General features: G+C 52.5%; 1 protein-coding gene across 4 annotated transcripts in view; it reads left to right on the top strand.

Annotated features, from left to right (window-relative positions):
* Positions 1-27,255, top strand: part of LOC144730852 (kinase suppressor of Ras 1-like) — a 132,305-nt gene that overhangs the window by 47,816 nt on the left and 57,234 nt on the right. For all 4 annotated transcript variants that reach the window (XR_013587871.1, XM_078611625.1, XM_078611626.1 and 1 more), the window contains exons 5-11: positions 1,066-1,528; positions 8,248-8,432; positions 14,517-14,586; positions 19,660-19,746; positions 22,003-22,064; positions 22,194-22,342; positions 23,866-24,025. Coding sequence is in view for 3 of the 4 variants with exons in the window: in XM_078611625.1 (XP_078467751.1) it covers positions 1,066-1,528; positions 8,248-8,432; positions 14,517-14,586; positions 19,660-19,746; positions 22,003-22,064; positions 22,194-22,342; positions 23,866-24,025 (1,176 nt within the window). In the remaining variant the exon portion in view is untranslated. The remainder of the gene's footprint in view (positions 1-1,065; positions 1,529-8,247; positions 8,433-14,516; positions 14,587-19,659; positions 19,747-22,002; positions 22,065-22,193; positions 22,343-23,865; positions 24,026-27,255) is intronic.

Raw genomic sequence — 27,255 nt, 5'->3', positions numbered from 1 at the left:
ACTGCGGTCGAGTATAGTCCTGTCCATAGAGCACGTCTAGCATGGAGATGGAGCGATGAAATCAGCCCGTGTGACCAGTGCGACGAATGTTAAATTGTACACTCGGCTGAGAAATCAACTTTGATCCCACTCAGCCTCACGCTGGCCTCATCCACTTTGAAGGAACGGACCCTAAATCATTGAATCGGTCACTCGCAGTCAACGACTTGGCAGCTTGTGAATGATCAAGCAGCAGGTGACGATTTTCAGTCGTTTAGAAATCAAATCATGAAAGTAGTCGACTGTCGTCCAGAGAATGTGCACATCAACCTACCTCTTAATTCACTTGTTCCTTGCATTAATTTAATGTGATTGAATTCGACTAATTTAGATTGCTGTTTTGAACTATAATTGGATGTATGTAAACTACTAATCTATAAACTTCTTTTAATTTTACAAGGTAAGGCCCACTGAGCTATGTAGATCTTTGTCAGAAGCGACCTGACCACAAATGTTACCTCAATGAAGTGGCTTATCGTGTGAAATTTATAGCAGCCAAATACTCTAAACGCATGTTTCTAAATGTGGAGGGAAAAACCAGAGGACCCAGAGAAAATTCCATGTGACCACAGGGAGAGAGACACGCAAACTCCAAATATACAGGCACCAGTGTGGGGATCGAACCCACGACCCCTATATACCAGGCGAGGTAGTTAACATCTTGCCACTGGCTGGTATTGAGAACCACTTCGTTAGAAGGAGACCGTGGTCGGCCTACTGGCAGGCTAATGCCAACATGCGAGCTGGTGCTGTGTGTACCGTGTTCCATGCAAGGACAGCTGCCACTGGGTGTCCCCTCGGCTAGATCGCAGCAGGGCATTGGGAGGGTTGAGAAGCTATGAGGTGCAAGGCGATTTGAGTCGCTGAGGCTTAGTAAGCGAGTGACCTCTGCTGCAAATCCTCCGTCCTCGCGGAAAGACGACGTGTGCTGCTGCCCCGCCGCCCCTGACCTTGAGGTATTGAGTCCGGACGTCCTACTCACGCAGCCCGTGATCAGTTTCCGAAATCCCGGCCGCCACCCCCCAGAGTCGTGCGACGCCGTGCGGATGCTGGGCCTGGCCAAGGCTGCCGGCGACGCCGCGAAAGGCTCGCGCTCACTGCCCTCCTCCCCGGACCTGGGCCGGCGTGGCACCGGCAACGCAGGCGCCGCCGGAGCGGCCACCCGACGTGGCCCCCGCCCATCCACCGGCAGCACGAGCGGCAGCAACGTCGGCGGTGTAAACTCTGGCACCAGCAGCATGAGCGTGGCCGGCAGCATCAGCGGCAGCAGCAACCCCAAGGTCCAATCGGCCGTCACGCCCCCGGCCTCCCGCAGGGCGGCGCTGCCCGCCGCCATGTCAAAGCACCAGCGGAGGCTGGGCTCCGGCTCGGGCTCGGGGCTGGGCCTGGGCGCGCTGGCGCTTTTGCCCAGCCTGCCCACCATCAGCCGCAGCAAGTCGCACGAGTCGCAGCTTCACAACCGCGTGGACGAGCCTCCTGTTACACCCAAGTGAGCGCCGGCCACAACCCCCCCACCTCCTACCCCCCGCACTCCTCGCCCCCCACCCTTCCCCTGCCTCCCGCCGGATGTGTCAGCTGGTGTGTTGGACATGTAGTGCATTGCGTTGTCGCTTGCTCAGTGCCACTTTAAGATATTTATTTGAACTCTGTGACCCTGGGACTCGTTGCCCGCTTGAGGTACGAGCCTCCAGCCCGAGCCTTGCCCCTAGGAGGGCACAGGAGGTGGGGGGGGGGTTACTCCGGGTTGTTGGAGGGGAATCCTCTCGGGCAGGAATCTCAATTTTTGGTTCTCGCCACCCCACAGTGTCCAATGTACACTGCACGCACCTGATGATTAGTGATCGTGGGAATCTGCACCGCGGGGGGATGGGACAAGAGTTGAGGAACCCTGCCCTGGGTGCTTCGTGCACCTCTCCGGGGTGGACCCACATGGGACTGGTGACTGGGATGCCTGCCCAGTGGCCATTCGGGTTATTTGCTTGGGCATTGGTTGCCCCATGACCTCTGCTAGGGGAATGTGTAAATCAGAAGCAATCCAGGTAGCGCCGTGGCCAATGGAGACGTCCGCCCCTGTTGATGGTCGTTTGAGCGCGGGAGCCATTTCACGTTGAACGACGCCGCAGTCCAGTGCAGCCACCAGGGCCCAGGCCCGTTGTCTCGGTTCCGCTAAACTGGAATGGGCAACCTGGGCTGCAACCGTACCCATAACCACCTGGGACGCATACTCGGTTCCTGGTGCACACACGGGCCTCGCCTTTTACCAAATCGACCGCAGTGCACCCGAAGTCGTCAGGACTCAGATGCTGAAACTAAACAACTATTCAAAACTAAACTATTAATTTGATCAGGTAAGGCCTATTGAGCTCTTAATTCTTTTTTTTTAAGCGACCTGGCCGCAAATGATAGCTTAACGAAGTGGCTTATTACGTTCATTTTTTTATTGGCCAAATAATTCAGAAGCGACCTGGCGACAGATTGAAAACTCATTTCTTTAGAACTGCATTTTGTGTTTAGTTTGTTGTCCTTCCTCTGCACATCCGATTAGCACGGTTGGCTATGTACGGTGCGAAAGAAGTGTTTCTAAATGTGGAGGGAAAAACCTGAGGACTCAGCAGGCTTGAGCCTAGATAATGCTTGGATGGGGCGACCACCAATGCGTGACAGGTATTATCGGCTGCTGCGGAGCTACGTCGTGAGCTACGGCGAGCACGATTGGGGTCGCTGACGTCGGCACTGTAGAGAGACAAAGGCGGCTGGGCGCACCGTACTCCTCCCGAGTGCGCCCCCGTTGGCGAGTGAGCGCTTGTTAACGGCGCGTGCCCATGGGCAACTGCCACGGGGCTAAATGGCGGCCGTTTGATCTCTGCTTTGAATCGGTAATTGAATTTAGGAGCGTCTCATTAGGCGGAGCGAGGGGCACGGAGGGCCCATGGTGCTCCATGACCCAGCGCGCTCATTAGCGGCGCCAACGCCGCGCCGTTCCGCCCCGTTACCTCCCCCCCCACCACCACCACTACAACACGCTACCAACTCAGTGACTTGAGCTCATGACTAACACCACTGGCAAATATCTGGGCCTCTCCTAGGTCGACGCAGCCTCAAAATAAGTAGCTGGCATAGTGTAAAAACGTCAGCAATTGGCAAACAAAGGTGCCCTGGCGTGATGCTGGCCACCCACCCTGTGCCATTCTGGCCTTCATAGATGCTTGGTAACAGCACTTGCCCGAACAGCCCGTGTGGGCTACACGGGGGATCTGGTGGCGTGTCGCGCACGCCGAGCAGTGAGCGGAAGCGGCGAGTGGTGGTATCGTCACCTCGACGTCCACGCTGTTGGTGTTGAGGGGCGGCCATTGGGTAGTGGAGCACCCTCGGCCCCCCCTTTCCCCCCCGCCCCCTCCACCACCTCGGCTCCCTCGGCCCCCTCGGCCCCCTCCGCCCCCTCTGCCCCCTTGGTCCCCTTCGCCCCCTCGGCCCCCTCTGCCATCCTGCGAGTAATTGGAGCGCGGAGCGTGATGAGCGACCTTTAAATGGGGCGGGAGGGGGAGACATTAAATGTGATGAAAGCAGAAATAAATGTGTCGTGCTGTACAAGGCTGTTCTCACTGCGAGGGCACATTAATTGATGTGCATCTGCTCGGGATTTTAACAAATAATTCAGGGCTTTTTTTTCAACAACAACAATCGCTGCTGCCATGGCTACCATTGCCGTGAACTTCACTTCTTGATTCCTCCACCCATGCTGGGGACTGTCAGACGCGTCCCTGGCATCCATCCTGCGTGCAACAACCACCACCACCACCCTGCAGCTTGCAGCATTCTCATTCTGCTTCTTACCTCCCACTGGTCTGGAATTCCTCCCTTCTCCCTCTGTCTCCCCAAGTTCCTTGTCATAACGTCAGGAGACATTCATTATTATCTCTCAAGCCTTCAAAAGTGCCGTTGGTTGCCGTCCACTTCAAATTTTCTTCTGGGCCTGACCTTAGCAACGGTGGTTGATCAACGACGAGTCGGCCTGTCGCCGCATCTTGCGCCACTAGAGCTCTGCTGCTGCATGTGTTTGATTCTGTGCTTCTGTTATCAGAATCAGAATATTTATTCATACTGGAGGAATCCGATGAGCTATAAAGTTACAGCAACACACAAACCAAAAACAGCTAGCAGTGCAAAGTATCGGAAAGGTAAACAAATCACTCAAGTAAAATATTAATTCTTTGTATTTTACCAGGTAAAGCCCACTGAGCTATTAGCTTCTTTTCTTGGAGCAACGTGTCTACAAATGATAGCCCAACGAAGTGGCTCAACATGTGGCGATATATAGCAGCCAAGCAATCTAGGCAGGCCCCGCACTATTCTTCTTTAGTCCCTGCCTCCTTCCTCTATCGGTCCCCAGCTGCCTGACCGCTCACGCCGCCACTCCTTTCTGATGAGGAGATGCAAACTCAGAACTTTGCGATTGCGAGTCGATTGCTGAGTCAGAGCCTCCTCCACGCTGCTGCTGGCAACTTGGCTTCGTCTGAGACTCACCAGAAACAGTGTGGAGAGAGAGAAATGTCTTGGGGGGGAATATTTACCCTGCAGGATAATCTCTTGACGCTGCATAAACAGGGGATGCACGTGAGTGGATGTGCACGCGTGCGCGTTTCTGATATTTGTGCCGGTGTTGAGGTGGCAGGGTCATGTCGGGGTCACGCCCTGCATTGCAATATCATCGACCCGACCGCTGCCCCGCTACACGACCCCTGTTGGTGTTTTGGCGTCTTAAACTGCATAATAATAATCATAGAAATTATATTCTTTGGGTCTTTCGGTAAAGTCACGTAGATACCGAAAGACCCAAATAATTTGAATTACTGCAGTAACGTAAGCTTTAAGTCAAGACATATCAATTATGTAGCATATTTGGTATTTGCTATCGCGAAGAAAGGTGGCGCTGTGATTCATTAAGTCTGCTGTGTTTTCGCAGTCGGGGAGCGACGATGCTGTGCCTTTAATCCCGGTTGAGTCATTTGCAGGGGATATTTCAGCATTGGGCCAATACCGGTTACATTGTTTATTTTATTCTTGCAATGGGAGGAAACATGAGAACCCGGGAGGAAACCCGTGCAGAATAGAGGCACCCAAATTGGGAATCGAACCCGGGTTCTGCCACCTCTGAGCCACCTCAATGAATGCACGATTACATTCATGCGCAACTTGTGACATTGACTACAGATTTTGCGGTGACTAAACCTCGCAACACACAAGAGAATTCCGCTTCGAAAAATACAGCGCGCAGGACACGCACGCAACGTGACAGACAATTCACCGCCATCGGTTTTGGAAAACTCAGCAATTTCCGTAGAGCACTCGAAGGCAGAAGCGAGGTACTTGTGATGGGCCGGCGGAGAGAGACACTCAGCGCTTGTTTTGTTTGGTCCCAAACTCGAGTGTAAGCATCCACGAGCAGCATTCGTGATTGCGACCTTTCCCGTGAGACGCTCCCCACCGGGCAGTCACTCGCTGCCCGATGGAGAGCGCTGGGCGTGCTCGGAGTGTGCGTTATTAGTGATTAATTATTAGTGTTCCGCAAGGCACGGAGTTACAGGCGAGTGGATGGGCATTTTGGTCAACGGATGGGTCCGTGTACGTTAGTGTGTACGGGTTGGTCCATGCTGTTAGGTGTGGGTGGGTTTGTGCGCGTGAGTGTGTGAGGATAGGTGGTTGCGGGTGCCTGTGGGTGTGAGTGGTTCGGTGTGGATGTGTGGGTGTGTACATGTCGGTGTGTGGGTGGGTGTGGTGGGAGTGGTAGGGTACTGGTTAGTGTGCTGCGCTACGAACCTGGCGACCCGAGTTAGATTCCCGCTCACGGCCATCATCAGTGACGATTATCTGAACCAGTCCTGACCCTCCCCTAGGTCGACTCAGCCTCACATGAGGACCTGGTGTGTGGGTGTGTAGGTGTCGGTGTGTAGGTGTGGGTGTCGGTGGTTCAGTGTGGGGTAGTTTACTTTTGTTGTAATTCAACGTGAGTTGGTGACCACAGGTGCGATGCTCAGAGCCACTCCTGATTTGCAGCCGTGATGATCATTAAATGAAGAAGACGTTGTGGAGGCAGCTCCTCGTCTGCCACCTCCTCCCCCCCCCCACTCCTCCACCTCTTCCGCTAGACGCTCGGCCAGAGTGCTGGATCGGCGGTGAGCTTAGGCTCTCGTAAACTTTTACCTCGTCAAATGCACAAATCTCAGATCAGATCTCAGAAGCTAAGCAGAACTTGGGCCTGGATAATAAATTAGACGGGCTTCCGCCACAGCCGGTTGCTATATGCTGCTGCTGGTGCCGCTGCTTCTGCGCTACGTTGCGGGGGCAGAAGAGCGCAGTGCAGCACGATGCACTCTGCCACGTCCATGATCCCCCACCTTCAGCGACCCGGACTGACCGGTGTGTTAAAGTACGGCCAAACGGCCCCTACGTCCCGCACGGAGCGAGAAGGCCATCACTCAGCGGTGGATTGACAAAAAGGGATGCGCTTGGACAACCCTGTCACTCATTGAGCCGGGTTCTGTATCCATGATGGCAGAGAGGCGAGGCTGGCAGAGTGGTAGCCGGGAGGCGCAGTGGGGACACTCGCGCCTTACAACAACAAGGACTTGGGTTGTAATTCCTGACTCTGCATCGAGTTTCTATGTTGTCCCCCTGTTCTGCATGGGTTTCCTCCAGGTTCTCTGGTTTATTCCGATAGTGAAAAAACATAGACAACGTAACTGGCATTGGCCATACATCTCAATAACTTGCAAATTACTCGATTGGGATTTATATGACCTTGCTTCACCATGGTAGTCAGTGTGACTACTGTGGTGAAGGATCGTCGAAGTACAGTAGATCAATGGATTTTGCTACATTGCCTTCTGGTAAACAGCCAAGAATTGTTCATAATCACAATCTTTACTTATCATGGAGAAATCCGGTGAGCTCTGAAGCTCTTTTTCACTGTTGTCCAGTAGCTGTTAACTAATCGATGGCTGTGTTTAATCATGAATTGACTCTGGGTGCTGTAGTAAATTATCGACAGCGTGGATGGAACGTTGGGACGGCTCCAGCTCATGGGCTCGTAGACGGCTCCAACTCCGCGTGAAGGACCGGACGAGTCAAGCGCAGTCAGACAGTGAAGAGCGCTGACTCAGAGCGGCCCTCTTGGGGAAAAACCGCACCCTCTCCTCCGCGCCGTCTTTGCAGGAGCTCCTCTGTCGGCCTCTCACTCCCCGCCTCTCCACTCGACGAGGGCCCTGTTGAGCTCTCCTCTGCGAGTTGTGTTTTGTCCCACCGTGACGCACCGGCCGCTCGCCACCGTGGCATCCCCTTGTAGCCTTCATAGAGATGTTAACTACCTCGCCTGGTATACAGGAGATCGTGGGTTCGATCCTAACCATGACGCCTGTTGTATATTTGGAGTTTGCGACTCTCACCGTGGTCGCGTGGATTTTGTCCAGGTCCTCCGGTTTTTCCCTCCACATTAGAATCAACATCATGCGTTTATTTGGCTGCTGCTATATATACATTCCACATGACAAGCTACTTCGTTGAGCAATCATTTGTGGCCAGGTCGCTTCTGAAAAGCAGCTATATATAGCTCAGTTACCCTTACACCTGGTAAAATAAAAAATAGTTTGGTTTATAGTTTTAGTTGAGTGTTCAGACGTTCGTCTCGAGGCCGCCGAGTGAGCCAGCGGACAGCTTCAGGAGGAGCTCGGTGAACATCTGGAGCACTGCCACCAGCGAGCGATGGAAACTACGGTACCGTGCAGGATCTCGACCCTGCGTGGAGATTCAGGCTCCGTAAGAATTGTACTCTCGCAGCCGCCTACTTCACAGTCGGTGGATGTTAGGGATACCCTTGACGTCATTCACAAACGTTAGGCCCTCGTGTGTCCCGGCGGCATGGTCCAGAATTGCCAAGTGCAAAAAATTTCACTCGCAGTTTATACTCAAATAGGTTGACACAGCCACGTTAGCCCCTACTGTGATGCTACAGCAGACCATGTGACACACATCAGGGATAGCCCTGAGCCATGATAATGAGAGCCATGAGAATACAGTTCCAAATGTTCTACATTATCACTACACTTGGTATTCTTATCTCGGAAGCTGCTCGCGTCCGTCTCACCCGTGCCGTTCCCTCCATCTGTGCCGACCCCCCCCCCCCCCCCCCACTTTACCCCCTTGCTCAATTAGGTCGCCCAAGAAGCGCCCTCCGTTACTGAACCTGCTGCTGGGCGGCGGTGCCGTGAGCTGCGAGAGTCTCCCCCAGCAGCAGCAGCAGCAGCAGCGGTCACCCCTCTCCGGGGGTCACCGGGCATCCGACCCAGCCCTGGCCACAGCCTCACCACCCGGCGCTCACACTCATACCTCCTCCGCGGGTCAGAGTGCACCCCACTCGCTTATTCACTCACTCGTTCACTCACTCGCTCGTACTCCTTGTTCACTCACTGATCCACCCACCACCGACTTGCACCATCATTCACTTCCTTGTCTGTCTACCCACTCACACACCTACCACTCACTGCCTTACGCACCCACCCACTGCCTCACTTACCCACTTACACACCTACCCATGCACTCACACACCTATCCACTCACTGCCTCACATATCCACACACCCACTCGCACACCTACACACCCACTTGCACACCTACCCATGCACTCGCACACCTATTCACTAACTGCCTCACCCTACCCACGCACTCGCACACCAACACTCCCACTTACACACCTACCCACGCACTCACACACCTATCCACTCACTGCCTCATCTACCCACCCACCCACTCACACACCTACCCACCCACTGCCTCACCAATCCACCCACTCACACACCTACCCACCCACTTGTACACCTACCCACCCACTGCCTTGGCTACCCACCCACTCCCACACCTACCCACCCACTCACACACCTACCCACTCACCCACTCACATCCCTACCCACCCACTGTCTCACCCACCCATGCACTCACACTTCTACCCACCCAGTTACTCATCACCACTTTCTTACATGCTTTCCCAATCAATAGTTCACTCACTCACTTACCCACTCACCAACCAACCCACTCACCCACCCACCCGCATGGCCGCCCCTCACTGATTGACAGGAGGGGGGTGCTGGGTTAATTGTTAATTAACATTTCAGCTCTGCCAGGGCACCGCCGGCACTCATCGCCATCTCCACATAGATTGAAGGGGCCTCGCTTGGGCGGCTTTTGATAAACAAGCCGTGGAGGGGAGCAATGCGATTAAATTAAATCCACACCGCATCAAGGGAAGCGATAATGAACACGAATAGGTCACAGCCGGGGTTGTGATTGACTTGGCAAACTCGGGCTTGTGGAAGCGCTGCAACGTTTGGCCCATTATTTCCAGCTTCGACAATGTTTTGTTTTAATCCGGTATTGTCCCAAAGTTAACTCCCGGTGTTTGAATGGCGGTGCTCGCAGAAGACGTTTGGAAATTGAGGCCGGGATAGGGTAAGCAACTTGGAGGTTTGAAATGGACCAAGGCTGGCGCGGGTTGTGGTCGCAGTCATCTGTCGGCCATACGAGGGCCCCTGGGTTCTGGCCGTGCATCCAGCGTCCTATTCCCTTATGCTCTCCCCACGCATTATTGGCAGCGGAGTCTGAAAGCTTGAGGGAGGAAACGGTCGCCCCGTGGCCTTGGCGCCGCCTGGCTGCTCGACCTGCTGCTGCCCTCTTACACCCTGTTACGCATGCATGTCTTTGTCTTTGCATTGTGCGTGTGTCTACTGTGTGTGTCTAGTGTGTGCCTGTCTCTGTGTGTGTGTAGTGTGTGTCTGTGTGTGTAGCGTGGGTCCGGAAAAAACAACCCCTTACCTCCTCGTTGGTGCCAGACGGCAACGCTGTGGTGAGCAGTGCCATGAGGGGAGGGCCAATTTAGATTGGCTATTCCCCTCATGGCGTTTGTAGCCACCACAGCGGCCAAATGGGGGCTCTGGATGGTTGCGAGGGGCTGGTAACCCCTCCACCTTCAATTGTTTACCATTAAACCACGCAAAAAATATGGAACAAAGCTTGTGCCGGAGGCCCCAGGGGGACAGGTGCCCTGACGTTTCCTGGCCAAACACCATTTGGCGGAGCCAGGAGATTGAATCCTTACCCTCGGGGTTCCTCCAGTAACAGCAAAAAACCACTGCGGGTAGCCATGTGGAATGCTCACTGCAGAGGAGAGGCTGCCACTCCTCTGTCGGGAGCTAGACCGGTACCGCCTGGATCTCTGTGGTTTTCAGGAGGTCCGGTGAACTGGCTCTTGCCACCATGAGGAGTGGATAGTCCTCGACTCAGGGCAGGAGACTGCCAAACAACAGGGAGTGACTCTTCTTCTGAACAAAATAATGAAGGGGGCGTGGGAGCATGACGATGAGGTGTGGGAAGCTGTAATCCCCAGGCTACTTTGGTCTCACCTTCCCATCAACTAGAGGCGGGGAATGGTGGTCATGGTTACTTAAGCCCCCACCGAAGACGAACATCCGATGAGTCAGATGCCTTCTATGACCTCCTGTCACAGGTGCTAGCTAAAGTGGCCCCTCGGGATAGAGTCATCCTGTTGGGTGAATTTAATGCCCGAGTTGGTCATGATGCTGGCATCTGGTCTGGAGTAATTGGAAGGCATGGGCCAGATCAGCTCAATAACAACGGTAGGAGGCTGCTAGATTTTTGTGCAGCCCATGGGCTTGTAATTACCAACACGCTGTTCCGGCATTGACGCATCCACACAACATCATGGATGTATGCCGGGTCCAAGCAAGAACATCTGCTGGACGACATAGTGACGGAACAGCGGATGCGAGCCCATGTTCTTGACACCAGGACCTCCCGTGGAGCTGATCTGCCCACTGACCTTCGACTTGTCATCTGTAAGATGTGCCTGCCATCCTTCCACTCCGGTGGTGGGTGTACACCCAGGACCCCATTCAAACCCATAGTGGCCTGGTCTCAGCTAGCTGATGAAAGTTGCAAGTGAGAATTTCATCATTGCTTGCGGCTGGGGTTGGCATCGTCCCCCACTCCTCCTGATGTCTAGGGGAAATGGGCGAGGTTTAGGACTGTGGCTCATGCAGCTGCAATGGCTGCATTGGGTACACGGTCCAGACCTCCCCAGAGACCCTGGCTGACAGAGGAGGTGTTCAGGCTGGCTGAAAAAAAACAACATGCCCACTCTCATCGTCTACAGCATCCCACTTCAGAGAATGAGGATGCTTACCGCAGCCTTTGCTTGGAGGTTCGGAGAGCTGTGAGGCGCTGCAAGGATGGGTGGTGGTCGCGGGTTGCTGAGGAGATGGAATCTGCCTCTGGCCCGTGATCACAAATCGCTCTTTAATTCCATAAAAAAAGTAACTTGCAGCGCCACGCCTATTGACACCATTAGGGGAAAGAACGGTGATCTAATCTCCGACCCCCAGGAACAGGTTTTCAGATTTGCTGAGCATTTCTTTAAGGTCCTGGGGGAGGGGAAATCCCTCATCGTGGAAAACATAATGGGGCAAAGTGGGGATGACCCTGCTGAGGCTGTGGTGCCTCAAATATTGGAGGAAGAATTCAGCCCCTATGAGTGGTTGGCTGAGGTACCATCCGTTGAGGAAGAACTGAAGGCGATCCAGAGTCTGAGACCAGGAAAAGCACCGGGCAGAGATGATCTCCCAAGAGAAATGCAGAGGGTGGGTGGCGTTTGTGCACAGAGTGCTCTACACGGCATCATAACAACAGTCTGAACGACTGGACGGGTTCCACAGGATTGGAAGGATGCCCTATTGGTCCCCTTCTTTAAGAAGGGGGACCACACCGACTGTAACAACTACAGGGGCATCTCAGTCCTTAGTGTGCCGGGAAAGGTCCTGGCAAGGATTATTCAACATCGCCTTGCCAGGCACGCTGAGGAGAGGCTTGCGGAGCCCCAATGTAGTTTCAGAAAAGGGTGGTCTTGCACAGATGCCATATTTCTGTCCGTCTGCTACAGTAGAGGTGTAGGGAATTCCAACAAGACCTACATCTCTGCTTTATTGACCTGGTCAAGGCCTATGATACTATCAGTAGACCTGGACTCTGGGTTGTTCTTAGTGCTTTCAGAGTCCCTGACTCTCTGCTCACGATCATTAAGGATCTTCATGATGGTGAGCGGGCCTGGGTAAAACTACATGGCGGGGAGTCGGAGCTATTCCCTGTTCACCTTGGGGTGCGACTGGGATGTCCCCTGGCTTCCACATTATTTAACATCTATTTCAACCACTTAGTTCGTGAAGTCTTCGATTGCTGGTACAGATACAATAGGAGGCTGATTGATGCCCGGTGCGGTCAAGGGATGGCTCCCTATTGGTCAACCATGTTACCTATTCTGATTGTCTGATAATTGCTGCTCACTCAGAGGAGGAGTTGGAGGCGCTGCTGCTGAACCTGGAGCGTGCCACTAAGAGGTGGGGCCTTACCATCAGCCCCACCAAAACTAAGCATCTGCCTGTGTATTTTGTACTATCGGACACTTCACCCCCACAACTCCCAATTGGTGATGGGGCAGTTGTGGAGAGAGTGCTCATGAGTGGCTCCGGTTTACAGCAGACGTCTCACTCTGAATCAGTGGAGCGGCACTATCTTTTCATCGGTTGCATAACGCTGCATGGAAGATACCTGGTCTGTCGCTCCACGCGCAGCTTCAGGTCTTCTCGGCCACAGTCATGCCCTCCCTTCTCTACGCTTGCGAAACGTGGACCCCCCTAATGGAACATCTTCGCCGGTAAGAAATATTTAGGCTGGCCTGCCTACGATCCATCCTGGTTTTAACCAGGCTGGATTGTGTGAGGAGCTCACAAATCCTTGAAAGATCTGGACATAGTCCCATCAGTGAGCTCCTCCGGCAGGCAAGGCTGCGTTGGCTGGGTCATGTAGCCCGCATGCCCAGCTACCGAATGCCTAAATAGCTTTTGTTCGGCTGGATCGAGGGGGCTAAACGGGCGCGGCACCGGCTAGAGAAGAGATGGAGTGATGTGGTACAGGAGGATGTGGAGCTGATTGGACTTGCCGTTGACTGGTACCAGTGGTGTCAAGATCGGCCTCTGTAGAGGAGCCTCGTAAAGTATACTACCGGGCAGTTGGAGGCATTCGCCCTCCAACAACAACGGAGGGCGGAGGAGCGACGCTCACAACAACGAGCGGAGTGCCAGGTGGCTAGAGCACAGCAAGTTGGCACAGTAGGGGGCACAGGTGGTGGATCGGCCAGTCATCTCAGTCAGTCGACCCGTGGCACCTGGGTCTGTCCTGTAACCTCCTGCCAGCGGACGTTCGACACTTCAATGGCCTCAACATGCAGATAGCCTGGCACAAGCGCCGTGGTGACGTCACTTAGTCGCAAATGGCGGTTGATGTTGTGTAGCATGGGGAGCAGAAGTGTAGTGGTTATCGCGCTGCGCTACGAACCCAGGGACCCAAATTTGATTGACGTTCATGGCCAACATCGGTGACGATTATCTGAACTGGTCTTGGGCCTCCCCCCCTAAGTGGACTCAGCCTCAAATGAGTACCTGGTGCGGTGTGTAAACATTGCCACTAGGGAGACAAAGGTGGTCGGGCATGGTGCTGGCCACCCACCCCCTCGTGTGTCATGCCGGCCTTTATAGGTGCTCGCTAATAGCACTTGCTCCTGCTGTCTGCTGAGGCCATATGGGAGATCTTTGTCTTGTAGCATGAGTGTGTCTCTTTGTATGTGTGAAACGTGAAACATGGACCCCTTTAATGGAACATATTCACCCGTTAGAAACATTCGGCCTGGCCTGCCTACGATCCATCTTGGGTTTAACCAGACTGGATTGTGTGAAGAGCTCATCAATCCTTGAAAGCTCTGGAAGCATTCCCATCAGTGAGCTCCAGCAGCAGGCAAGGCTGCATTGGCTGGATAATGTAGCCCACATGCCCAGCTACCGCATGCTCAAACAGCTTTTATTTGGCTGGATAGTACGGGTGTGTCACAACAATGAGCGGAGGGCCGGGCCGCTAAAACACAGCAAGTTTTCACTGTAGGGGGCACAGGTGGTTCATCTGCCAGTCATCTCAGTCAGTCAACGCATGGCACCTCGGTCTGTCCCGTGATCTCCTGCCAGTGGGCGTTCTACACCTCACGTGGCCTTAAAGTGCACATAGCCTGGCACAACCGCCGTGGTGACATCGCCACCACTTAGTGGCCAATGGCGGTTGTTGTTTTTATGTAGCATGTCTCTGTGTAGTGTGTAGCATGTGTGTGTCTCTGTGTAGTGTGCAGTATGTGTGTGTCTTTGTGTAGTGTGCGTTTGTCTATGTCGTGTGTGGTGTTTAAACATCGGCACTGCGGAGACAAAAGCAACCGGGCATGGTGCTTGCCACCCATCCCCTCGTTGCTGTGCCGGCGTTCATAGGTGGACCTTTGTCTTGTTACGTGCGTGTGTTGCCCCCCTAACCTCTACACCACAGACTCGCTGGGCGTGCCGCGCTGGTCCCCACAGAACCATCGCCGTGACCTCGTCAACTCCATCAAGCACAGGTGGCCGCACCTCTCTTTCAATCACTCATTCACTCACTCATTCATTCGCATAGTAATTCATTCAATCACCTATTCAGTTGCGTTTCATTCATTCTTGTGTTCATTCACGTAATTACCAATTTATCATGCAAATCACTAATTTATTTACTTAATCTCTCTATCCTTCATGCATTCAGTCTCATTATTTTTCTAATTTCTTCACTCATTCAGTTCACTCATTCATTCTATCATTCATGTGATCACTGATTCATAATTGATCATTCAGTTAACTTCTTTATTACCTCACTCATTCACATATTGATGATAATTACACAGCAAGCCACTCACTTATAATTGCCAAGTTACAGATGCATGATCTAATTCATGTAATTAACTTGCACGATAATGTATTATTATATTATTCACCTAGGTACCTGACCCGAGTCCCAAGACTCTTATTCATGATGATCCTGCCGAGTGTTTGGAGTAGTGGGCCATGTTGTGACACCAAATCCATTGTATCGTTTTTTAGCAATGGGAGGAAACCGGAGACCCCCTGGGAACTGCAGGCAGAACAGGGGGAGGGAATACAACCTCCAAACACTCACTCTCACACAGGGAGAGGGATGTACGAAAACCAGTCACTTGTTGCTGTGAGGCATGAGATTTACCACTATGGTGCCACTGCCATCCTGCCAGTTTGATTTGAGCTTGCTCGCTCACGTATCCATCAGCTCGACCTCAACTCCTTCATCATCACTGCTTGTGCGGCTCCCTGCCAGGGCCTCTGTGACCTTTCTCGCCTCATTAGCCTTCTCCCTCTCCCTCTATCTCTCTCCCTTTCACTCCCTCCCTTTCCCTCTCTCTCTCACTCTCCCTGTGTGCGTCCATCTCCACCCTCACTCGACCGCCACCCCCCCCCTCCCCAAGCTTCACCCGCCAACTCGCCCGCAGCGGCACTGCTCCCCTCGCCCCTCGTCCGCACCCTGGGAGCCCCCCCCCCCCGCGGTGGGCAACTCTCCCAGCGTCTTCATGACGGCTCCGTCGGCGAGAGCCCCCGCGGGGCGTGACGCGGTCGCGGTTAAACCAACGCCAGTGCACGGCGCGTTCCGCCCCGGCTCTCACGCCGGGTATCTGCGTGCAACGGCTTCGACCCCAGTGCTCAATCATGATGATCATTTATGCGCAGAGTCACGGGGGGGGGCCCTCCCTCCCCTCCCTCCCCTCCCTCCCCTCCCTCCCCTCCCTCCCCTCCCTCCCTCCCCTCCTTCCCCTCCCTCCCTCCCCTCCGGCACTCGTGTTAAACACGATGGCACCCGCAGTTTGAGACGCTGCTCACCGTGGCGTGGTGGGGAGCGGCGCACCGGACTGGCAATTCCGAGGTCACCGATTCAGTTTCATCTCCAGGAACGGCAGTCAAAGCAATGGGGGCGGGGCGTGGGGGTTTCTGAAATCCTCCCCACCACCTTTGTCCCGCCCAGCAACGTAATTTAGTTCACTACGGTAAAGTCGATCGGTGGGTCACGCGGGGTAAATTGTGGCTACTCCAACCTCTTCCAAAACATCTGGTCGGTGTGGAAGAGTAGACCAAACACTCTCCATAGGGGCTCTCTAGAGTGACCTGAGCCAGCAATTGCAAGGGCTGCGCCTTTACCTGATATGCAGCTCTAAGTGGGTGGGAAGGGCCTGAGCCATCGGCAGCATCCTTGTCACCGTCGGCGAAACGCGACATCTCGGTGCCCAGTGAAGGCCGCTGGGAGCTGGCGGGTGTGGGGGGGGGCTGCTGTGTCAGTGCCTACGGGACGGGAGGTCACGGGGCGTGGATGGATCGTCACTCGCGCCGGCTCATTAGCGAGTGGCGATGTCACCTTGCTCCGTCTCTCTGTCTCCCTGTGTCCCTCGCCAGGCTGTCAGGGGCTGCAGCGGACAGGGTCAGGGGTCGCGTTAAGGCACCGGGATGGCCTTGTGTGTGTGTGGTCGGGTGGTAGGGGAGGGGCAGTGGCGTGTCACGTGCGTGTTGAGTGATTGATGAGTGTGACTGTTGCGTGAGTGGTGAGTGTTCAGTTTTGCGTGGGTGTTAGTGTTGAGTGTTGCTTGAGTGTTGTGTGAGTATTTACACTATGAGACCTCCTTTACCAGTGCAAAATATAGTAATGGGTTTTTACCCTTTCAACTGGTACGCCTTTTGGCGTCATCTGGTCCAACACCAATGGAGACTAGGCTCTAAGAAAAGCTGTCTTGGGTGTGGACCAATCAACTTCAAGGACATTATCATTATCAGAGTTGTTTTTTTTTGTTTGCATTTTTAAATCCTTTATATTAAGTTCGCTTGCTTGCTTGCGTGCTTGCGTGCTTGCGTGCTTGCTTGCTTGCTTACGACCGTGCAAATCTTTCGGTCGTTTTTTAACCCACTTCCCGTGATCCAATCGAGCTGACATGTTCCACACAGACTCGTTGTGCGTGACAATTAATTTTCGTGAAAATTTTTTTCCAAAATTTTACACTGTTTAGGGAATTTTTAAAAAATATTTAATTACCAATTGCTTAATGCTGGCAGACAATCATCTGACCCATAGGTGGCAGCCATCTCAAGCCAGAGGACGAGAGGACTCTAGTCGCCACGCATATAAAGGATTTAGAGTGAAAAACTTTGTTTTTACGGGTTAATTTTTGACTGCTTGTGTTGTGGTTATTGCAAACATGATCCCTTGTATAAAGGTGTCAGTTTTTGTACCAGTTGAAAGCGTAAAAACCCATTACTATGTTGTGTGAGTGTTGATTGTGAGTGTTGTGTATCAGTGTTGTGTTTTGAGTCTTAGTGTTGGGTGTGACTTTTGAGTGAGAGTGTTGAGTGTGAGTGTTGCCTGTTAGTGTTGTGTGTTGAGTGTTGTGTGTGAGTGTTGAGTGTTGCGTGTTAGTGTTGTGTGTTGAGTGTTGTGTGTGAGTGTTGAGTGTTGCGTGTTATGTTGAGTGTTGTGTGTGAGTGTTGCCTGTTAGTGTTGAGTGTTGTGTGTGAGTGTTGCCTGTTAGTGTTGTGTGAGAGTGTTGAGTGTGAGTGTTGAGTGTGAGTGTTACATGTGAGTGTTGTGTGTTGAGTGTGAGTGTTGTGTGTGAGTGTTGCCTGTTAGTGTTGTGTGTGAGTGTTGCGTGTGAGCATTGAGTGTGAGTGTTGAGTGTGAGTGTTGAGTGTGAGTGTTACGTGTGAGTGTTGTGTGTTGAGTGTGAGTGTTGTGTGTGAGTGTTGCCTGTTAGTGTTGTGTGTGAGTGTTGCGTGTGAGTGTTGAGTGTGAGTGTTGAGTGTGAGTGTTGAGTGTTGCCTGTTAGTGTTGAGTGTTGAGTGTGAGTGTTGCCTGTTAGTGTTGTGTGTTGCCTGTTAGTGTTGAGTGTCAGTGCTGCGTGTTAGTGTTGTGTGTTGAGTGGGAGTGTTTGTGTTGCATGTGAGTGTTGAGTGTGAGTGTTTGTGTTGTGTGTTGAGTGTGAGTGTTGCATGTGAGTGTTGCATGTAAGTGTTGAGTGTTGCGTGTGAGTGTTGCGTGAGTGTTGTGTGTTAGTGTTGAGTGTTGCGTGAGTGTTGTGTGTGAGTGTTGGGTGTGAGTGTTGTGTGTTGAGTGTGAGTGTTGTGTGTTGAGTGTGAGTGTTGCCTGTTAGTGTTGAGTGTTGCGTGTGAGTGTTGAGTGTTGCGTGTGAGTGTTGAGTGTGAGTGTTGCGTGTGAGTGTTGCATGTGAGTGTTGCGTGTGAGTGTTGAGTGTTGTGTGTGAGTGTTGAGTGTTGCGTGTGAGTGTTGCGTGAGTGTTGCGTGATCACTGTGCAGGTCAGCGCACACATTGGCAGCAGCGTCAGAGTCACGACTCGGATCAGCCTCGTTTGGTGTCTTCGCTTGCAGCTGTGAGTAGTCGCATGGAGAGAGAGAGACAGCAGGAGAGAGTGAGCAAGGGAGATAATGAGAGTAACATAAGCGAGGACGATAGTGAGGGGACGTAGAAGAGCGATCCGGAGTTTTCTAGAGGAGAGGAAGAACATTTGCGATGAGGTGAAAGCGAGTTGAGGTGGGAGAGATGAAGACGAGGAGAGAACATTTTTGGAAACGCCGCCCCCTACTGTGCAGATGAAGAGGCCACTTCAAGAGGTGTGCGAAGGAGCCCTCCAAATGAATTACCAGGGCGCACCACCCGATATCACGGTCCGAAGAGAATTGGGGAAAAAGACAAGATGCAATGTCACAAGCCACACACATTCGACATTGCTTTCTAGTCACGGCGTAGGCCGGTGTCGGCTGTGCTTGATGTCGGCTACAGCCATATTTGCCACTGTGAATTTGCAAGTGTCATTTGTCCATAGAGAATTTGTAGTTATGGCTATATAAAATATGATGTGCGTAGTACTCAATTATAAGCAACACCTCCCTCCAACTGCGTAAATCCTGGCGGGGCTCTTCTCACAAAGACTCGGTGAGGCTTTGCTGGGTAACGAGCGTAAGGATGTGCCGCTCGTGGCTGTGCCCGCTGCTTGACCATGGCGAATGCGACTTGTGTTGCATAAAATGTATCTTCAAGTCATGGGATGGTTCGATTTTCCATAACGACTTCTGACTGCCTCTCCTGCAAACATAATTGTTGTTCCTGCAGCATTGTTTTATTTTATTTTATTTTGCCATTTTCGATAACATTTATACACTCTTTTCTTTTTTTAATTCTCAGTTCGTTCCTATCTCGCCTTAGCCCTGCCCAGCAGAGTTAAACTTAGTGCCACTCCTGTTCACTGCAAGTCTACTGGGAGCGTGCGATGCATACGTTTATCGTGAGATGAGGGGCAAGACTTGATGGAAGATGCCGGCCTGAGACAGAGCTGTTCCTGAAGGATGAAAGCCAGAGGGGAGGCTTGAAACCCTGGTGGAGGAACTGTGATGGCGAGCAGCCCTTCAGGGGCGACTGCCGTGCGGTTGCGCCATCGGTGACCGCCAGGTCGCGACCTCGATCTGGCCGACGTTCACCCACTGGCAAGCGCTGGCCACGCGAGCTTGCACCCTGCTCACGCTGCCGTTGCTGCTGTCGCTGCTGCTGTTGCCGCCCCGACCTCTCCCGTGCCTCCACCAGGTTCACCACCAAGACGTGGTGGCGCTCGGAGGTTTGCAGCGTGTGCGAGCGTGGCATCATGTTCGGAGTTCGCTGCAAGAACTGCCAGTGAGTGGACGCGCACCGCGGGCAGTGGCAGCGATTCGGCGTGTTGACGCGGCGAGGCGCACCCTGAACGAGGGAAAAAAAACTACGCATACGCACGCGTCCCGCCGCTATTTCCCAGTGCGGGCGTTTGCTCGGAGGTGCTTAATTAGCGGTAATAGCGTTAAGTTTCAAGCTGCACTGGGGGGAGGGGGCGAGTCGTTAAATGCCCGCTCATTACCATTACCGTCGTCCCTCTGACGTCGCTAACATTCGAAAGAGCGATACTGCCGTAGACATGTGGAATTGCCGTCATTCGTTCTCAGCCACCAGCAGTGACGATCCCTCCCCAGCACGAGTTTGTACTTCCCTTGGTACTAGTGAGACTGGTGGGATGATTTACCATAACATTCGGCCCTTTAGGTAGACCCAGCCATAAATGAGCACTTGTTGATGTGAATGCTTGGTAGTAGTAGGGTTTTTATTTGCTTGTATGTTGAACTTCTTTCGCACTGTACATACCCAACCGTGATAATCGGAGTGGCTGTATGTGGGATTTGGTCCTTATATATAATTAATGTACAGCGTTATGGGATGCTATAATCGTGAATGAGGCGATATAAAATGAAAGTAGTATGATTTATATCAACCCCAGGGCTGTCTTGGTTTTATTGTGAATCCGAACTCGATTAAAGAGGGGCATATCGAGCCGTTGCAGGAGTTGAGAGGGAGAGCAGCAAAGGTGAACCCACGGCATCGGAAACAAACCGGGCGGCAGGTGCGGCGTGCCGGCGCTGCTGCCGCCAGCTAACTTCCTTGTTGCGGCGGAGACGCCGGCGGTGGTGGTGGCAGCGCTCTGCAGAATGTCCTCGTTATTTCTTTCCCTTCTTAATCTTTGTTACATTTTTTTGGCCATTTCCACCCTTTGTGGATTTCTCACTCGTCAAGAGCGCTTCATTAGACGAGCGTAATGCAGAGCGCGCCGTCAAATTTGCGCTCGTTGCCTTAATTTGTTTGGCAGCAAAAATGAGTCGCATATTGCTAACAACCCAATTAAGCCACGAGTGATGTGGCTGCTTTGTAATTATATTTATTTGCAATCTGTGGAGTCCCGTCAGGGAGCTAATGTCACATCTGCTGCTGGATGTTCAAGTCATTTTTAAAATTGTCAGCGAAAACAATCATCTCAATGGGACGTTCGCTGTCATTCGAATATTGTTTAAAAAACACACAGGCACGCCACCCGCCCCGTCGCGTGAGCGTACGCTCCTACACTCTCACACGTGCGCTACATTTCCAGCGACATGGGTTTAAATGCCGGCCCACACGGCGCGGCGTCCGATCATCGGCTATTGCATTCAACAATAGCCGTCGTGCTTTTGTTGGGTTGACAAGCGCCTCCACGAGCTTTTTTGTCGCAGACGAATCTTTGCGTCCGTTTCACCTCCTCGTGACACGCAGGCTGTCTGTGTGCATTCTGGTGCTGGTGTTTCGAACCGTATCGTCCGCTAAGGGATTCGTATAATGAGGACCAGTTTGAGGAAAGTCGACATTCATGCTCCCCATCATCGGAATGTGGAATTTATCCCTCTGCACATTCCAACTCCAGGAGAGCTTTGACTTGCAGTTTGACTCAGAGCGCCCGTCAAGGCCGGCACGATACGTGGGCGGTGTGCCCGGGCCGCCAGCCTGGTCCTCCCCACAGCTGTTCGTGGCCCCCACAAAATCTGCAGCAGCCTCTAGACGTCCTTGTCGAATGGGAATCTGTGTGTGTTGGCCACCCGCCCTCCCTCATGTACCTTCGTAGGTCTTCGACAACAGCACTTGCCCCAAAAGTCCGTTCGAGGCTTTACAGGGCATATTTGTATATTTGTTGTTGTGTATGTGTGTGCGTGTGTGTTTACGCTTGTGGAGAGTTTAGCGGTTAGCGCGCTGTGCTACGAACCTGGCAACCAGTATTCGATTCCCGCTCATGGCCTACACCAGTGACGATGATCTGAACCAGTCGTGGGCATCCCCTAGGTAGACAGTCTCAAATGAGTACCTGGATGCGGTGTGTAAACATCACCACTGGGGAGACAAAGGCGGTCGGGCGTGGTGCTGGCCACCCACCCCCTCGTGTACCGTTCTAGCCTTCATAGGTGCTCGCTAACAGCACTTACCCCAACAGTCTGTTAAGACTATACGGGGGATTGAATCGTCTGTCGTGTTTGTGTGCATATATGTGTGTACGTACGGGTGTGTGTGTGATTGTCTTTGTTTCTGTGCATGTGTGGGCAGGCTGCAGTGTCACAACAAGTGCATGAAAAATGCTCCCTCGTGCCAGATCCTCATTTTCCCACGTGAGAGGCACACACGCACACTCACGCATGCACACACATGCGCACATTAACATACACACATTCACGCATGCACGCCCACACTCATGCATGCGCGTGTGTGTGTGGTGATTTGTCTTTGTGTGTGTGCAGCGAACACGCTGGCGTACGAACACAACTCGCTGCCGGCGCGGATCAAGGCGTCCGGCAATGGCGTGGACCCCGGCGGCGGGGAGACCCCCCCACCGTCGGGGACCGGCCTCTCGGGCATGCGCACCATCAACTTTCCCTCGCGAGTCAAGGTGTGCGCCGCACCACCACCGCCGCCACTACCGCCGCCTCCTGGCTGCGCCGGGCTGCCCTGCGTGGGCTCCCGGGTGGCGGTGGCGTGGCGGTAGCGCTCGTGACTCATGGCGAGGATGCCCGAGTTCGATTCCTGACTAGGCCTCCCATTTTCTTGGTTCTTTCGGTAAAGTCACGTAGAATGGAAATAATAAAATAATAAAAATAAAACATAATAAAATTATTCTCACGACGTTTCGGCCACAACGCAAGCAGCCGTCCTCAGGTGAAGACCAGGTCTGTCGGGGAGACAGCGTCTGAATGAAACAGCACCATGCTTGGAGCGTATATTTAAGCTGGGTTGGAAGGGCGCCTTGATAAAATAATTTGCATATCAACAGGAATTTAGCATATTTATGGGAAATGCAGGTATGTGATTAGTACTACTTATGCCCGTGCATTATGCAGGATTAGCAGCATCACATACCTGCATTTCCCATATCCCCTCCCTTTGATGCTGCTAATCCTGCATAATGCACGGGCATAAGTAGTACTAATCACATACCTGTATTTTCCATAAATATGCTAAATTCATGTTGATATGCAAATTATTTTGTCAAGGCGCCCGTCCCCCCCTTCCAACCCAGCTTAAATATACTCTCCAAGCGTGGTGCTGTTTCATTCAGACGCTGTCTCCCCGACAGACCTGGTCTTCACCTGAGGACGGCTGCTTGCGTTGTGGCAGAAATGTCGTGAGAATTATTTTATTATGTTTTATTTGTATTATTTTATTATTTCCATTCTACGTGACTTTACCGAAATAACCAAGAAGATGAATCCCTGCAGTCACGAAAGCTTTAAATCGAAATTTAGGCCTCCCATTGTTGGGCGGAGGGAGAGCGAGCGGTAGCGTAGCGATTAGCGCGCTGTCACCCGAGTTCGATTCCTGCTCACGGCCAACACCTGTGACGATTATCTTAACCGGTCCTGGACCTCCCTTAGGTCGACTCAGCCTCAAATGCATACCTGGTGCAGTGTGTAAGCATCGCTACTCGGGGATAAAGGCGGCCAGGCGTGGTGCTGAACACCCAACCCCTCATGTGCCGTGCGGGCCTTCATAGATGCGCGTTAACAGCACTTGCCCCAACAGTCTGCTTAGGCCTATACGGTGGGTCATTGTCTTTGCGTATGTGTGTGCGAGTCTGTGGGAATGAGAGTGTGTGGAGTTTGTATGTTCTCTCCCTGTTTTGCATGGGTTTTCTCTGGGTTTTCCGATTTCCTGCCATAGCCAAAACCCACACAACATAACTGGTCTTGGCCAAACATCCAAATGCTGAAAACCACGAATTGCTCAATTGGATTCACAACACAGCAACATCGCCCTGTACTGCGAAATCCTGCGAAGACCCTCTCAATGAGTCTTGAAACTTATCCAGACTTTCATGGGCAAACGAGCGTGGCAATATTAACGATAGATACTCGCCAACGCACTCACCCCCGACAGTCTGTCAAATTTTATACGGGGGACCTTTTGCCTGTGCAGGAGCGGGCGCCCATTCCCTACCAGCAGCCGGTGGCGGGCGGCAGCGCCGCGTCGTCATGCGCCTCATCACCCCCGTCGTCCGCCGGCTCCTGTACCCCCAGCTCCACGCCATGCAACTCCCCGCGCACGGGCCCCACCAGCGGCTCCTTCAGCTTCCCCGGTAGGCGCCCTGCTCCCACCACGTCCACTCTACCTCTCGCTACGCCCGTGGCTGCCATGGCCCCACATGTCGCCCGCTCCGGTGAGCTGGAAAACGTTCGGCGACAAATTAATCTCCCGCTCATACCACGTCCAGTGTACCTCCGGAGGACCCGAATATATTTATATATTTATCTACACACAATGCTACGCCAGCAACAATGTACACCATTGTGCAAGGTTTAATCGCGTGGTTAAACCATCCTCGGTTGTGACCTGGATTCAGATCCCATTGTTGCCGGATTGCTTTGCTCTCTCGCGTTCATCACTGAGCCGCGCTTGATTTTTCGCGGAGAGGCGGTCGGCAACATCGCTCCATCGCTTCTCGTCGTTGGTCCGGTTCGATGCCGGGACCGCCTTCAACACCTGCCTGAGGCACTCGCAGTCCCGAATGTCTGCAGTTGTTGAGCGAGTGTATTGCGCGCGACCTCTGTGTTGTCAGCGAGCCCTGAGGAAGAAAGTAATTTAACCATCGCGCAAAACCTGCCGCGACGTACCGATCAGAAGCACGGACACTGGCAGAGGAAACGCAGCAGCAGCTGCAAAGGGCGCAAAGTAGCGTGCAGAGACGCAGCATTAGGATTGCATTGTGAGACAGATGGACAACTTGGGAGTGTACGTGAGAGACATCACGCTGACTGCTGGAAAAAGTAAGTGGGCTTTGACGAGATGGGGCGGCGATCGGCGCTCTAGACTGACGTCAGCGCGGCAGCCAAATAAGGGCACGTCCAGCGTAGAGATAGAGCAATTACATCAACTTGTGTGCAGGCGCTAGGTGGATTGTTGCATTGTAGAACCGCGAGAGATGGCGGTGGCTTGGGGAGGCTTTCATCCAACAGTGGATAGGTCATGAATGATGGTGATATGATTACTTAGCTACTGCTTTGGTGGGGAAATTAAGGTTCTGATGGTGCTGCTGCTGCTACTACTACTGCTGCTGTTACTACTACTGCTGCTGCTCCTGCTACTACTACTGCTGTTACTATGGCTGCTGCTCCTGCTACTACTGCTGCTGTTACTACTACTGCTGCTCCTGCTACTACTACTGCTGTTATTACTACTGCTGCTCCTGCTACTACTACTGCTGTTACTACTACTGCTGTTACTACTACTGCTGTTACTACTACTGCTGTTACTACTACTGCTTGCTGCTACTTACGCTACTGCTGTTACAACTACTACTGCTGTTCCTGCTACTACTACTGCTGCTCATACTGCTGCTATTACTACTGCTTCTGCTGCTGTTCCTACTGCTGCTACTACTGCCGCTACTACTGCTGCTGCTACAACTGCTCATACTGCTGCTGCTATTACTACTGCTGCTACTACTACTGCTGCTACTGCTGCTGCTACTGTTGCTACTTCTGCTGTTACTGCTGCTACTGTTGCTGCTCGTAGCCGGGTTAACCACAGCGGGCGTCCGCGATGTGATTCATATTTGAGTGGCCACTAGAAGGAGCGAAGGCTGGGCCTCGTGAAAACAGGAGATTGTGACAAACAACATCAAGAATAAGAAGATCATCATCATCATCAAAAATGCAGACGTGCAATTCCACGTTCGTTTTTAAACGGTGTTTGCTTTGCCGCGCCGTATGGTGCTCATGCATACTCGGGATGTCACCGTGTCGGCCGCTTATGACCAAAGTTCGCCACCCCTCCCTCACTGCCCGCCATTACCCCTCACCCCTCGCCCCTCGCCTTCACTGCCCACCCGCACCTCCCTCACCATGTGCTGGTTCAAAGCCGGACTGCACGCAAATTGGCCGCAGTGGTAGTTGTGCCCAAACGCAGACTGAAGGAGATAAGTCTGTGGTCACGGTCAGGGCCGTCAACTTCAACCCCTCACCGAGCCCCAAGGGTTCTGCATGAGAGAGGCCCTGCCTTGGGATCTTTGTCCAATTCTTGCTTAGTGAGGGATTTTGAATTCTGCTCCCAGAGGCATCGGGCTGCAGCGAACATTGATGACTGTACAGCCTGTTCTACTTTAACGTGTGGTGTTTTCATAACGCAAATGGAATACAACGTGATGAATGTATTAGGGAACGCATTTTTTATAACGCGGATGCGAATTGGATATAACGTGACCGAGTGAACAGAATAACGTCGCGCGAGTGGGAATAAGCAGTGATACGGGCTGCCTCGGCGTAGCATCATCACACAAGGCGGGATACTGCTGGATGCTTCTCGATGCTACCCACGCGCCTCAGTCTTTGTTCAGCCTGCGTATGCATCTCACGTGTTATCGTATACTGTGCTTTAGCCTACATTATATATTATTTTTATAACGCGATTTTTCCATTACGCTGCGTTCTTCAGGAACGCAACTACCGCCATGTTATAGGAGAACAGACTCTACTGTATTGAGGAGTCCTAATATGAGAATGGTATCTGGTCCACAGTTGACTTTGTCTCACTGCCGCCTGTTGTTGTTGGGACGGCCATGTGTTTCTTACACTCTCAGGGTCGGTGGCTGTAAACGACAACATGGGCACACGCGTTCAGTTTTTTTTAACTGGTGTTTTGGAAAAGGTCAGGAGCTTACGTGCAACGTTGCACACCTGCGTGTTATTAAATGCAAACTGGAATTTAAAAAAATCCACGCATCCATGCAGATAACACTCGAGCCCATGCAGATGGCTCAGGAAGCTACTTTCTGTACTACCTCTACTACTCCTCGTCAACTCGTAGCTGTATGAGTCAGAACTCTCACGGCAAGGGAGTCTACACAGGAGGTGAACGCTTCAGAGGGTGCCGTTCTCTAGAATGGAGGGATCACTGCCAAGTGGGGGTTCGGAACGGCGGTGTCGGCAGGCCTGGTGGATAGTCAGGGTGGTCACAGCGCAAGGGCTCTGCGTGGCCACCCACTGACCAGTATCGTCCATTCAGAATCAGAATCTTTATTCATCCTGGAGGAATCCGATGGGCTATGGAGCTCTTTTTCACAGATGTCCAGTCGGGGCAGGTCATAAAGTTACAACAACAAACAATGCAAAAACACGGTAGGAGTGTAAAGAATAGGAAAGGTAAACGAATCACTATCCATAAATAACGTTTTTACATTCAAATTGCATAAGTACATCAATGCCGAAGCTTGGGCAAGAGAGGTAAACAACAGCAAACACAATCCCCAAAACAGTCCATTATGGACAAACAACCCACACAACAGACATGGTGTCCACGATGTCGTTATAT

This window comes from Lampetra planeri, chromosome 37 (assembly GCF_965212315.1).
Source record: "Lampetra planeri chromosome 37, kcLamPlan1.2.h2, whole genome shotgun sequence".
Classification (NCBI taxonomy): Eukaryota; Metazoa; Chordata; class Hyperoartia; order Petromyzontiformes; family Petromyzontidae; genus Lampetra; species Lampetra planeri.
This window is presented reverse-complemented; position numbering and strand designations above follow the sequence as displayed.